Source organism: Colletotrichum aenigma, assembly GCF_013390185.1.
Source record: "Colletotrichum aenigma strain Cg56 chromosome Unknown KSG_Cg56_contig01, whole genome shotgun sequence".
Classification (NCBI taxonomy): domain Eukaryota; kingdom Fungi; phylum Ascomycota; class Sordariomycetes; order Glomerellales; family Glomerellaceae; genus Colletotrichum; species Colletotrichum aenigma.
The window spans coordinates 161,407-171,988 of NW_023500907.1; the positions used below are offsets into that span (position 1 = coordinate 161,407).

General features: G+C 57.6%; 5 protein-coding genes across 5 annotated transcripts; 2 read left to right on the forward strand and 3 right to left on the reverse strand.

The window, feature by feature from the left end:
• Positions 1–109: 109 nt before the first annotated feature.
• On the reverse strand, positions 110–811 carry CGCA056_v000044 (uncharacterized protein; the record flags this gene model as incomplete). Its single annotated transcript, XM_037315305.1, has 3 exons — positions 110–414; positions 471–609; positions 674–811. 3 exons carry the CDS (start codon positions 809–811, stop codon positions 110–112), a joined length of 582 nt encoding a protein of 193 aa, XP_037185755.1.
• A 465-nt stretch (positions 812–1,276) lies between these two features.
• PGGT1B (Geranylgeranyl transferase type-1 subunit beta) lies at positions 1,277–2,670 on the forward strand (the record flags this gene model as incomplete). Its single annotated transcript, XM_037315306.1, has 3 exons — positions 1,277–1,979; positions 2,038–2,351; positions 2,401–2,670. The coding sequence occupies 3 exons, from the start codon at positions 1,277–1,279 to the stop codon at positions 2,668–2,670; spliced, it is 1,287 nt and encodes a 428-aa protein (XP_037185754.1).
• Positions 2,671–2,969: 299 nt separating this feature from the next.
• ppk16 (Serine/threonine-protein kinase ppk16) lies at positions 2,970–6,030 on the reverse strand (the record flags this gene model as incomplete). Its single annotated transcript, XM_037315307.1, has 6 exons — positions 2,970–4,174; positions 4,301–5,338; positions 5,394–5,541; positions 5,611–5,728; positions 5,795–5,823; positions 5,983–6,030. 6 exons carry the CDS (start codon positions 6,028–6,030, stop codon positions 2,970–2,972), a joined length of 2,586 nt encoding a protein of 861 aa, XP_037185753.1.
• A 1,664-nt stretch (positions 6,031–7,694) lies between these two features.
• Positions 7,695–9,009, forward strand: CGCA056_v000047 (Peptidase M20 domain-containing protein; the record flags this gene model as incomplete). The annotated part of the gene is made up of 2 exons (XM_037315308.1): positions 7,695–8,769; positions 8,825–9,009. 2 exons carry the CDS (start codon positions 7,695–7,697, stop codon positions 9,007–9,009), a joined length of 1,260 nt encoding a protein of 419 aa, XP_037185752.1.
• Positions 9,010–9,062: 53 nt separating this feature from the next.
• Positions 9,063–10,232, reverse strand: MRI1 (Methylthioribose-1-phosphate isomerase; the record flags this gene model as incomplete). Its single annotated transcript, XM_037315309.1, has 1 exon — positions 9,063–10,232. The coding sequence occupies one exon, from the start codon at positions 10,230–10,232 to the stop codon at positions 9,063–9,065; it is 1,170 nt and encodes a 389-aa protein (XP_037185751.1).
• Positions 10,233–10,582: the final 350 nt, after the last annotated feature.

Below are 10,582 nucleotides of genomic sequence, written 5' to 3' on the forward strand. Positions count from 1 at the left end.
TCAAGTGCTTGCTCGCTTGGTATATCCCTTTCCGTGATGCCTTCATCCAACTCCATTGATGCATGTAATTCCTCCCCAATACCTCCCGCGGCAACGTCCGTCTGCCTCTTTAAAACGCACCTGGGTGCGCCGCCTCCTGCTTCCTGGCCTTCTCCCTCGCAATCGCCTCCTGCTCCTCGCGAAGCGTGATCCAGACCCAGAACCAGCTCACCATCTCGAGAAAGGCGAAGGTCAGGAAGACGCGGTTCTTGAGGCCGTCGCCGCCCCAGGTCGAGGGGGTATAGTTCGGGTTGTGGGCGTGGGCGTTGGGGTGGGCGAAGCGGGCGCCGCGGGCGTTGGCGTAGAGAGGCGAGGACGGGCCGAAGACGAAGGTGTAGACGACGAAGACGAGGGACATGAAGAGGCGGGCGGGAGCTGGAGTGGTACAGTTAGCTGGCTGAGTGATCGGAATGAGGGTGTGCAAAACGTACCCTGCGTTCCCCAGTGGAAGTCGACCCAGATCTCTTCGGGCATGCTCAGGGTGACGAGGTCGCTGATTCCCAGCATCCCGAGGACGGCGGCGAGGAAAGCCAGGGCGGGAGACTTGTTCTCGAAGCTACGGGCATGGGGCTGCAATTTTCCCAAGTCAGTCCAACGATGCATTCATGGCCACAGAACGGCGGGGGTAACTCACCATGCCCATGGCCTCGCCCAGCACATAGACCAAAGCCTGGTCCGCGATGGTGGCCGGGTTCGTCAGGAAGAAGAAGGCGAGGGTGACGTGGAAGAGGGAGAGCGAGGTAATGAGTGTCTTTGCCGAAATGAGCGCCATGATGTCTGATTTTATCTGGACGGTCGTTCGTCCAGGTTGAGGATCAGAATGAGTGTTGCGACGGAGAGAGGAAGAGGAAGAAGCAGCTTGGTAAAGGGGGTTCCAGTCGGCGGCGCGTGGGACAAAAAGTCGGCCAAGCAAGCATCCCGTCATGTGTCTTATCGACGTGGATGTGCGAGCTAATCCTGCACCTGCGAGGCTTATCGACGCGCAGCTTCCCATTCGCCTGCCACAGCATACAGCTGGGCGAGGCTTCCAGTGGTGCAGCTTCCCTGCTAGCGCTCCGAACTAAGGGACTTTGAGAGCTGAGATGGGGTGGGGGCGGGGTCCTGTAGGTGCGTGCCGTCGGTATCCCGGACTGGCATGTTTTGGTCGTGGCACTTTTGGGGATGGGAATGCTGAATGTTGGTTCCATCATCTCCAACCACGAACCTCAATTCTGCGTGTGCATCGCGACCGCGCAAGATGGCAGCCGACACCGCAGTCCCGCTCGAAAAAGAGCGCCACATCAAATACTGGCAACGTTGCCACAAGACCTTCCTCCCGCACCAGTACACCAGCTCCGACAGCACCCGCATCGCCCTGACCTTCTTCATCCTCGCCGCCCTCGACATCCTCTCCCCGTGCTCCTCCGATAAACACCTCCTCACCGCCGAGGACCGCGCCGCCGCGCGCAACTTCGTCCTGGGCCTGCAGCACCCCGCCGGTGGCTTCTGTGGCTCCCCGACGCACGCCCTGCCCAGGGACGTCTGCGCCGGCTGGGACTTTGAAAAGGGCGCCCCCACGCCGCGGCACGCGAGCTCGGCGAACATCGCCGCGACGTACTTTGCGCTGCTAATCTTCGCCATCGTCGCGGACGGGCAGGAGGGCGCGAAGAGCGCGTATGCCGGCGTCGACAGGGTCAAGACGCTGCGGTGGCTGCGGAGGCTGCAGAGAGCTGATGGCAGCTTTGGGGAGCTCGTGCTGGATGACGGGCGGATCGAGGGCGGGCGGGACATGCGGCTTTGCTATCTTGCGGCGGCAACGCGGTGGATGTTGAGGGGAGATATGAAGGAGGGGGACGCGGATTGGGTCGAGGACATTGACGTCGACGCGATGGTCGGGCATATTCGACGCAGCCAGACGTACGACGGCGGGCTTGCGGAGAGCTCACAGCTTGAATCGCACGGTACGTTGCACCTTATGATGGATGTTTGGCTGGCGGTGGGCTGACTTGGGATGTGCAGCTGGATACGCTTACTGCGCCGTGAGCGCGCTCTACCTCCTCGACCGCCCCCCGTCGCAGGGAGCCACCGCGCACCGGAGTGCAACCGTCGAGAAGGGCCTCGCTGACGTGGAGCTGCTGGTCAAGTTCCTCGTCTACCGCCAGTTTGACTACTTTGAAAAGGAGGAAGACGAGGAGGACGATCCCAACTTTGTTCTTCCCGATGCGCTGGGACAGCTTACGCTGGACGAGAACACCCGGTTCGTGGGCTTCAACGGACGGTGTAACAAGGTCGCGGATACGTGTTACTGCTGGTGGGTTGGAGGAACACTGCAGGTAAGAGGACGCCCGGATGGAGTCAGTGAACAGTACTAAGAAGATGCAGATGCTGGGCCACGTTGATCTCATCGACGAGGTCCCCTCGCGCCGCTTCCTCATGAGCAAGACACAACATCTGATCGGTGGATTTTCAAAGTACCCAGGAGGACCACCTGACATCTACCATGGATACCTAGGTCTGGCTGCGTTGGCGACCATGGGAGACTCTACACTCAAACCCTTTGATGCGTCATTATGCGCAACCAATGAAACGGTTGAGAAGATCGTAGCTGCTAGGCAAGGCCTGGATGAGGCTGCCAAGGCAAGAACAGCGTAGTAGACATACTAAACGTAAGACATGGCATTTGACGAGACATGTGGCGTTGGCTTGAATCCTTCTTTTCAATTGCAAAAGCATCAGCACCCTCTGTTTAGTACAAGGTATCCTCTCTAAGTATGGTACATGGCGCCGAAGGGGAAATATACAGAAAATAACAATAAGAGAGAGCTTTTGCCTCGGCCCATTCCATTCGGGCCTGTATAGTGGGAGTCGCAACAAAACAAAATTCCAGACTGGTATTTTTTCAAAAGTGCGCTTGAGAAGGGTAAACAAATAATAATAGGGAATTTCTTGGTTCATGTCGGGATCTTCGGAGGGATCGCCGTCTGAGGAGTGATGGGAGTAATGGGCGTTTTGGGCGTTTTCCGAGGCACGTCATCTGATGACTTTGACCCGGCCTGGGTTTGCGAAGGTATCTCGATCGGAGTCTCGCCTTCCTCGTAGATTCGCTCTTCGACGCGCTCCCCAGGCCCACCGACAACGGGGCTGAAGGCATCCACTTCCTCAACCTCTTCCTCGGCCTCCTCGCCCTCTTCTTCTTCCTGAATTGGTGCTTCGCCAGACCTGCGTCCCATTCCGGATGCGCTTGCGCTTCTTGAGTGGCTGGAACTTGTGCTTCTTGTGGTGCTGCCGCTGGCGTTCGCTCCGCCAAAGGCCAACATGGGGCCCTTGAAGATGTTTCGCTTTCGCTTGGCAAACAAAATCCCACCTCCCTGAGCGAATGGATTTGGCGAGCCCGGAGCTTGCATTCCCGCTGAGGCGGACGGCATGCCCTCGTTGAAGAGGGCAAGAGGAGCCGGAGGACCGGGCCCTCGTACGAGACGAATGTTGGAGGGGAACGCTGTGGATGTTGGAGTGGCCGGCAGAACCTTCACAGAAGAATGATGGGGTGACTGTCCGCGCCCTAGTGTGTTCTTGGTTGACACAGAGCCGTTTGAGCTCGTCGACGAAGCTTTGGAGTGAGAGTGGTGATGATGGGGCATGGAACGTATGGATGAAACGGACGAAGACGTGGATTTGCGGCCCCGCAGTCCTGCCGAGGAGCGACGCATAGTCGACCGAGGTGTCATGGGAGATGGGGATAATGATTGTCGTTTGTACGATGTCGTGATACGCGAGGGATAATGTCCAGGCGTAACAGTACTAGTTGATGCTGGACTGTTGCTAAAGTTGCCAGACCCTCTCTGTCCAGGCAGCGCCTTATTCGCATGACCGTTAGCTACTACACCACGAGGAAGTCCAGCCTTAGCCTGTGCTACGGCGCCGTCGGCAGTCGGCTGCCGACTCGTCTGAGGCCGTGGGCTCGTATCCTTGGAGTGCTTGCTACTGCCACCGGTACCGCCGTTCTTGTCGACCAGATTCGGCGTGGAGTGGCTGCCCCGCTTGTTCGCATGTCTACCCCTACGAGTGTTCTCAAAGAACCAGTGCGTCCAGTTCTTCCAGTGCGCAATGATGGCTTGAGAAGGCTTCTTTCGAACCTTTTGCTGCTCGGCAGGTCGCTCTGGCGTTCCGTTAGCCGCCAAAGCCTCCGACGTGGTCACGAGGTGAAGGGTCGAACCCCGAGATCTCGCGCTCCGGATGTGCCCTTCTTTAGGGGGCGGCACCGGGCGGCGATTTCTAGACGTACTGGCAGACCGGATAGAGTCCTTGTCGATGGGAGGCGGAGGTTCCTCCGTGTTTGGACTTCCATTCTCCTTGGTGTGCTCTGGAAGACCTGGCAGGTCATTAAAGTCAGAGTAATGTGCGCTTCTCCTTTCTGAGCGGCCCCTGGTTCTTGGCGTAATGGGCGCGTCTTCGAGTCTGATGAAACGATTCGTCAGTCCACCATCCTCGTCAACTTCCTGAAGAACAGGCGCAATCCGGTCGAGCCTGCTAGACGCAGCAGAAAGGCGGCGCAAACTCCTGTTCTCAGCTTCTCGCTCGCGACGCTTTCTCTCCCTTCTGCGCACTTTCCGCTCCTCCTTCTCGATAAGCAACGTCCACCAGCCAGCCAGAGCGTCGCATCTTTGAGCGAGAACACTCTCGATTACCGAATCGATGTCGACGCCTGCGCTACGCATGCGCTGCAGGGTTTCCTTCTCCAAAACGGTCGCGAATGGCGGCGGCCTTGTGAGCTTGAGAATTGCGTGCTGAGCCGGAGCATGCTCGGCGAGAAAAGGGTTCGACAGGATTTCCGGAAGCGAGGGTCTGAGCAATGGCCGTTTCGATAGGAGCGACTTGATCAAAGGTATCGCGGCCAAGGGCAGGTGCTCGGGGAACTTTGGCTCCTCGCTAAGAATTTTCGTCCGTGTAACGTTGTCGTCGTCATCGTCGAAGGGCAGCTCTCCGCAAAGCAAGGCGTACAAAATGACGCCGAGACTCCAAACATCAACTTTTTCTCCCGCGTACTTCTCGCCCTTGAGCATCTCGGGTGCCGAGTAGCAAATCGTGCCGCAAAACGTCTGCAAGTGATTGGACTTGCCCTCGTACTCTCTCGTAAAGCCAAAATCCACCAGCTTGACATTCTCGTGTTTATCGAACAGGATGTTCTCGAGCTTCAGGTCGCGGTGGACGCATGATTGCTGGTGTACGTAGGAGACGGCGCCGACGAGCTGGGCAAAGATCTTTTGGACTTTGTGAACAGGCAGCGGGCCATGCTCGAGGAGATAGTTGTAGAGTTCATCGCCTGCAACAGTTTGGTAAGTATTTTTGCATCTTCGTAAGACCGAACGCAAACCTACCAGCGCAGTATTCCAACACGAGCCAGACCAAGTTTTCGGTAACTATGACTTCGTAGAGTCGGGCGATGTGAGGATGGACGAATTGTCGGTGGTGGTGGATTTCTCGGGCGAGGTTCGAATCGCCCTTATTCGCAGACTTGAGGACGACCTACGCAGAGTCATATCAGTAACGGCAGCTTCGGATATCGCCCCATCCAGATAAATGTAGTAGGCGTACCTTGGAGCCATTGGTAAGCTTGTGGGTGGCCAAGTAGACTTTGCCGAAGGAGCCTTTCCCAATCAAGCGGCCGAGGGTGTAGTTGCCGACAGAGCTTAGATCCTTGTTGGCAAACTCGCTGGGAGAGAAGTTGTTGGTTAGTACAAAGCAGCATCATGGGGAGGAAGTCTTGGTCAAGACTTACTCGAGAAGCTCCTGGTACGAGCGAGCAAGCTAGCATGGCATTAGCATTACTGATCCCAAGTGGTTGTCAATGTAGATGTGTCGCAGAGCGATCGAATGCTCTGCTCAGGGGCTCGTCATGGGCTGATCGGTGGTCGAGGACAGAGGCGCGAGCATGGGAGAAGGGTATAGGAACAGGAGGCAACGCACCTTGGCCTTTCGACCCAGGGCCTCGGCATTCCCTCTATTCGCCTGCATCCCTCCGTCTGGCAATGACTGTCAGGCCAAGGCCGACCGAAGCGAAGCTCGGCGTGGTCGGCGGTCTCGGGCAGGACGGAGAACAACTCGGGGTCGGGGTCTGGTCCGGTCGGCGTGAAGGGGTACGATGAGGACGGGCGTCTCGTGGGCGAATAGCGGCGCGCAACAGGAGCAAGGTGCGTGCAACAGCGTGGCGATGTAAAGAGGAGGTGATGTCGAGCAGGATACGCGTCGAGAAAGGGCCAGTCGCAGGGGGTGTGGAGGTGCAATTGAAGCTGTCGTCGGGAACAGTTCAGGGTCGTCGGTCGTGACGGTGGGACGTGACGAATGGCTGGGGGGAGAGCACTGTGAAGTTTACCTCAGGTAGTGTCGAGGTGCTGCTAACGTAAAGGTGCAGGTAGGTAGGTAGGTAGGTAGGTACCTTCGCCTTGCGTTGGTGGCAGCCCGTCTGCTGCATTCACGAACGGACCCGGTCACCGCAGTGGGGACGGGAGGTCGGAGAACGTGCTGTCAGTCCAGTCAACTTGCGTCCCCGTCAGCTAAGGCGAGGCGGACAGGGACCAGGTGTCACAGGTACTTTGTACCTCAGCTCTTGTGCTCCGTCACTCGGTCGCAGTAGAGGCCCAGAAGGTGGGAAAAGGGTGCAAGGTCCAAGGTGGTGAGCCGCCACTTGCCGCCTGCAGTGGAAGGGGGAAACACCACAGTCATTTGTGAGATTTTCAGTCGCCGGCAATGGACAGGCCCGTCAGAATTCCAGTACCATGATCCGCCACAGTCTGGGTGGTCTGGGGAAGACACTGAATGCCTTGCCTAGAGTGCCTAGGTAGACTGGATGCATTCCTGCAGCAGCTGACTGTGCATCTGCGGGCTGACCTCGAGCGTGCAGCAACGCACGGGCGACTTCAGATGCAGAGATGAACAGCATGCTCTGGTTAGTGTCACATATAACGAACTATCCGTGCATACTTCCAGATGCATCTCGGGTTGCGAAAGTCAACGTCGATGCATGTTTTGTCAGAAGCCGAGCAATTGTTGAAACAACCGGGAGTCAGATTGACAAGACGGGAGTCCACTTCATCCATCCAGGTGCTTGGCCCCCCACCGAGGCCTCGGGCATTTTCCTTCCATAACAGACGCCCTCCACTGCAAGCAATATGCTCCTTGGGCTCCGTCGAGGTAGCACCTCGGACGTGGTGGACAAAGCAGACGAAGCTCGGGTCGCTGCATGAACATGCGGCAGTATGGGGGTGGCTGGTGCTCGCATGCCACGTCGAGCCACACTAAGGTAGCACGGGTACCTTAGATACCTACCTTACCTTAGGTAAGGTGGAGGAGATAGCTCCAGAGCCCGTGCATGTGGCTTGACCCAATGGCGGCAGAGCTGACTGGAATGACCTCATTGCTTCCCGCGGGGAATTGTTTCCGTCCACTGAGCTCCCGCTGCGACCCTCTCCTTCCGACACCGCTCCGTTTGCAGCTGTCCGGTCCCCAGTCTTTCCCTCTTGGACGTGGTGTTGTGCTCTTATCATTGCCAGAGCCAGCGGAAAAAGAGCTCCCACGCCCGCCATTGAAGGCGCACTATTTTCTTTTACACCAATTGAGTCTCACCAACCTCAATCTTGACAACGCCGCCGCCGCCGCCGCCGCCGCCGTCTACAGAAGCGATGTACATCCCAAATCTCCTGGCCGTTGCCGCCCTTCTCCGGCTGGCTGCCACCTCCCGCATCCAGCAACCACTCGGCTCCGGTTCTGCTCCGCCCACGCCTCACGGCCCGGCAGCCGCCACGGAGGCCGCGTCCGATGCAGCGCCTTCTTGGCGCAACGACCTCATTTCTCTGCACCGGTCCCTCATCGAGATCCCCTCAATCTCGGGCAACGAGAGCGAGGCCGGCAAGTTCCTAGTCGACTACCTTACCGGCCGGGGCTACATCTCTCATCTTCAGTTTCTGCCCCCGCGCAACAAGGACAACAATGAGACCCCGCGCTTCAACGTTCTCGCCTGGAAATCGAACGAGCGCCAGCCCAAGCCTCGCATCGTTGTGACTTCCCACTACGACGTCGTGCCGCCTCACATCCCCTGCAGCATTTCTGACGAGAAGATCACCTCCGAGACTCGCATCAGCGGCCGCGGAAGCGTCGATGCAAAGGCCAGTGTCGCTGCTCAGATCATCGCCCTCGAAGATCTCTTGAGCGAGGACAAGGTCAAGGAGGAGGATGTGATGCTCCTGTTCGTCGTTGGCGAGGAGGACACTGGTGATGGCATGCGCTTCTTCTCCGACTCTCTCCAGGAGACTGAACCCCGCTTGGAGTTTGAATCCGTCATCTTTGGAGAGCCAACCGAATCCAAGCTGGCGTGCGGCCACAAGGGCGGCGTCTTCTGCGATATCACGGCCAAGGGCATTGCCGGCCACTCGGGATACCCATGGTTGGGCAAGTCCGCCAACGAGATCATGGTTAAGGCCCTCGCCAAGATCATCTCTACCGACCTCGGAAGCAGCGAGAAATGGGGAAACACCACTGTCAACGTCGGCCAGATCATTGGTGGTGTTGCCCAGAATGTCATCCCCGAGGCCTCCCTCGCTCGCATCGCCGTGCGCGTTGCCATTGGCCCAGAGGCGGACGGCGGAAACATTGTCAAGGGCAGGATCCAGAAGATTCTTGACGAGACTGATGCAGAGGACTTGGAGCTGACTTGCACGCACGGATACGGTGTTGTTGAGGCCAACTGCGATGTTGAAGGTCTGTGGCAGCAACCTTTTACCTTCGACCCACTGTCAGCTAATACGACTTCTAGGCTTCGAGACGATAGTCGCCAACTATGGCACTGACATTCCCAACTTGAAGGGCTCGCATACGCGCTACTTGTACGGGCCTGGCACCATTCTAGTTGCCCACGGGCGCAACGAGAATCTCACTGTCGCCGACCTCGAAGGGGCAGTTACGGGATTCCAGAAGCTGATCCTTCACGCCCTCAAGTAGTCCACTTGGATTCGTTGACCGTAATAATCTTTGTAATCACCAGGACTGCATATCTATAGATCTACTGGTCCCACAATCTTCTCCCACTCCTTCTGCATAACCCTGCGGAGGTCAATCTTGTCCTGGTCCGACTCCGCAACGCCCCTTTCCGTGACAATTGCATCGATGAGACTGGCAGGAGTCACGTCAAAGGCCGGGTTCCAAACGCCGACGCGCTGGTCGGCCGTAGCCACGCGGGCTGTCCGTGATGTGTCAACAGTACCGTCAGCGTTGACGATGGCGCCGGTTATTTGCGTCAACTCATCTCCCTTGCGCTCTTCAATCTTGATGTCTTTGCCAGTCGCCGTTGCCAAGTCAATACTCGTCGTCGGGGCTGCAACAATAAACTTGACTCCATGATATCTGGCAACAACAGCGAGCTGGTAGGTGCCGATCTTGTTGGCGGTATCACCGTTACGGGCTACGCGGTCGGCGCCGACGATGATAGCGGCGATGTTCTTCTCCTTCTTCTTCAACTCGAACAGAGCTGTGGCCATGGAATCGGTGATCAAAGTGCTGGGAATGCCCTCGTAGACCAGCTCAAAAGCCGTCAGTCTGCTGCCTTGGTTGTAAGGCCTGGTCTCGGTGCAGAAGGCGTGCTGGAGAAGGTTGTCGGAGAAGAGGGTCCTGATGATGCCGAGGGCGGTGCCGTGACCAGATGTAGCCAGAGACCCGGTGTTGCAGTGTGTGAGGACCGAGATCTGCTTCTCTGTTGAGGCGCCGGCCTTCTTCTGCAGCCATTCAGACCCATGCTTGCCAATGGCGAGGTTGGTCTGGAGGTCCTTCTCCAAGATCTTCTCGGCCTCTTCGATGTAGGCAGTGATGATGGCCTTGGGGTCGTCTTGTGGGGCGCTGCGAATGCAGGCCTTCAGTTGGAGGATGGCATTGGTCAGGTCAACCGCAGTAGGCCTGCTCTCCTTGAGGTAGTCCAGACGAGAGTCGATGTAAGAGACGGTATCCTGGGCGGATGAGGCGGTGCAGCTTCCATTGTGAAGCTCAACGGCATGGGCGAGAGCTGCGACAATAGCAATTGCCGGGGCGCCACGGACCCTCATGGACTTGATGCAGTCGAAGGCCTCCTCGCTGGTCGAGACATCGTCGTAGTGAAACTCATGAGGCAGTCTCAGCTGGTCGAGGACCTCGAGACGACCGCGGGTATACTTGACGGCTTGCAATCCGGACATGTTGCTGCGTATACTGGATAAAGATGCTTTTGAAAACTGAAAAGCAAAATTAGTCGGAAGCAAGCGGGCGCAATTTGACTCTATGTACTCCAAAATGGGACGTAAGGTTGGGCTGGGCTGGAGGGGTTCCAGCAACCAGCCCAGCTCACCTCACAAAATTCTGCCGTGCCCCTCCATTAGCACACTTTGGCGGCGTCATTTTCAGCCAATCGACCATGCAGGTGGCAGCTCACCGCCCTCGGCGGATCATCGGAGCATTGAGCTGAAGAACACTGCTCTGGGAAGCTTGCACTGGAACCCCCTGAGCCCCGCGACAGGGATCCGCCGAAACGGTTGCTGCCGGCCGGCGC